The sequence below is a fragment of the Penaeus japonicus genome, unplaced genomic scaffold (assembly GCF_977035675.1).
Source record: "Penaeus japonicus unplaced genomic scaffold, GWHDUDI00000001_assembly GWHDUDI00000011, whole genome shotgun sequence".
Taxonomy (NCBI): Eukaryota; Metazoa; Arthropoda; class Malacostraca; order Decapoda; family Penaeidae; genus Penaeus; species Penaeus japonicus.
Genome location: NW_028234413.1, coordinates 34,434,346 through 34,436,845, shown reverse-complemented (window position 1 = coordinate 34,436,845; position 2,500 = coordinate 34,434,346). Strand labels below are relative to the sequence as shown.

Sequence of the window (2,500 nt, the reverse complement as noted above, 5' to 3'; positions counted from 1 at the left end):
ATTCTTACATGTCTTCTGAGAATGCATTTAGCCTTGAATCTTTTATCACAGTATGAACATTTAAATTGCTTACTACTTATATTTCTTTTCATATGTCTTGTCATGTCTACTTTGTCAGCAAATTTCTTTTCACAGTATAAACAATCAAAACTCTTTTCATCTGCATGAATTTTCTCATGTTGTTTTAATTCTAACATAGTGGCAAATTTCATCTTACATTGTGGACAAGTGAAAGGTTTATCAATGGTATGTATCTTTTCATGCCACATTAAGTCATTCTCTGAAGTATATTTGCTTTCACATATTGTACACTGAAAAATCTTTACTTTGACATGTGTCTTTTCATGTTTGACTAACTCGTTCTCTGAGGTGAATTTGTTTTCACACTGTGCACACTGGAAAGCTTTTACCCTAGCATGTGTCTTCTCATGTTGTGTCAAATCGTTCTCTGAAGTGAATTTGCTTTCACAATGTGTACACTGGAAAAGTTTGCTAAGAGTGTGTGTCGCTTTATGCCGTCTCAACTCTTTCTTTGATCCAAATTTTTTCTTACACTGTGAACACCTCAATGGTCTTTTACTTATCTCTTTCCGCACTTGTATCCTTGAGGTCTTAGGAGAATAACACTCCTTAGCTGTGCACACATCTTGAATATTTTGTGATGACAGAAACTCCTTGTCCTGCAATGAATCTTTCTGGGGGTTTTCATTAATTTGTGGAAGATCCATCTGGTCTGTTACCTCAATTTCCGCTCTTGGCAAGTTCTTAGCTGGACATATATCTTGTGAAGAAGAAAACTCCTTATCCTGCAATGAATCTCTCTGGAGATTTTCATTTACTTGTGGAAGATCCACCTGGTCTGTTACCTCAATCTCCTCTCTTGGCAAGTTCTTAGCTGGATGTACATCTTGAATCTTTTGTGAAGAAGAAAACTCCTTATCTTGCAATGAATCTCTCTGGGGATTTTCATTTACTTGTGGAAGATCCACCTGGTCTGTTACCTCAATCTCCTCTCTTGGCAAGTTCTTAGCTGGATATACATCTTGAATCTTTTGTGAAGAAGAAAACTCCTTATCCTGCAATGAATCTCTCTGGGGATTTTCATTTACTTGTGGAAGATCCACCTGGTCTGTTACCCCGATCTCCTCTTTTGGCAAGTTCTTTCGATATCTTCTCAAGAGAGATGATAGGGATACCTTCCCTTTGCACTGTTTGTGTTCTCCTAGAGGGAACGTACACTTACACTTTGAACACTGGAAACCTTCATCTTTGTGTGTTTTTTCATGCTGTGCCAAGTCATTCTCTGAAGCAAATTTATGGTCACACTGTGAACACTGGAAAGTTTTATCTTTGGTATGTGCCTTTTCATGCAGCTTCAAGCCAATCTTCGAACTAAATTTTCTCTCACAATAAAAACAAGAAAATAGACATTCATCCGTCTCTGTCTTTGCATGTAAACTGCAGTCCTCAGGACAACAACAATCCTTAGGAGGACACACTTCTTGCTCCTTTAGGGAAGGAGAGGACTCTTCATCCTTCAATGAATCTACTGAAAAGTTTTCACCTATTTGTGGAAAACATCTATCATCTGTTCTCTCTTCCCTTATCTCTTCTGGTGGCATGTTCTTTCTAAACATTCTCAAGAGATTTGTGAGTGATACTCTTCCTTTGCATTTTTCTGTGTGAATCAAGGCATTCAAATCTGGCTCAGACTTCCAAAAGAACTTTTCATCACAGTTTTTGTGAGTTTTCACATGTTCTGTAAGTATACATTTTGCTTCAAATATTTTATCACAAAAGGGGCATTCATAAAGTTTGTCAGCAGTATTCTCTACTGCATGTTTATTGAAACTAACCTTTTGGATGAATTCCTTATTACAGTATTGACATGCAAATCCCTTCTTCCCAGTATGAATTTTCTGATGCATTTTCAGCATAGACAAAGAGATACATTTTTTTCCACATTGTGAACACTGGAAAGTTTTATCATTGGTATGCACCTTTTCATGCTTTCTTAGACTGACCTTTGTTGGAAACTCTTTTTCACACTGCAAGCACCCATAAAGTTTTCCATCTGTGTGTATCAGCAAAAATGAACTCTGATCCTCGAAAGAATTACCATCTGCAGAGTGTAATTCCCCTTCTTGCTCCAGAAGTGATAACCTGTCCTCCTTCATAGCACCTCCACTCGGAAGACACAGATTTTGCTCCTCTATGTCTTCCTTTTGGGTCTCCTCTCCAGATTCTATTGCAACGGCTGGACTGGTAGGCTCCTCTTCACATTTCAAAGGGTCACCACTTGTATGAATTTCAATGTGCTTATTTAGTAGAGATTTATCTGTGTACTCTACATCACAGTAACGACAGCTGAATACTTTAACAGTCTTGTGAACATTTGCATGTTCTTTAAGAGCACACTTTGCCTCAAAATTTTCACTGCAATCAGGACAACTAACTTGGCTTTCTTGTGCATTAGCTTTCATATGACGATCTAGGTTGG

General features: G+C 37.8%; 1 protein-coding gene across 1 annotated transcript in view; it reads right to left on the bottom strand.

Annotated features, from left to right (window-relative positions):
- LOC122260722 (uncharacterized) overlaps nt 1-2,500 on the bottom strand; it is an 11,944-nt gene that overhangs the window by 1,524 nt on the left and 7,920 nt on the right. The window contains exon 3 of the mRNA XM_043028121.2: nt 1-2,500. This exon is cut by the window's left edge and continues 1,524 nt beyond it; it is cut by the window's right edge and continues 1,015 nt beyond it. Coding sequence (XP_042884055.2) covers nt 1-2,500 — 2,500 coding nt within the window.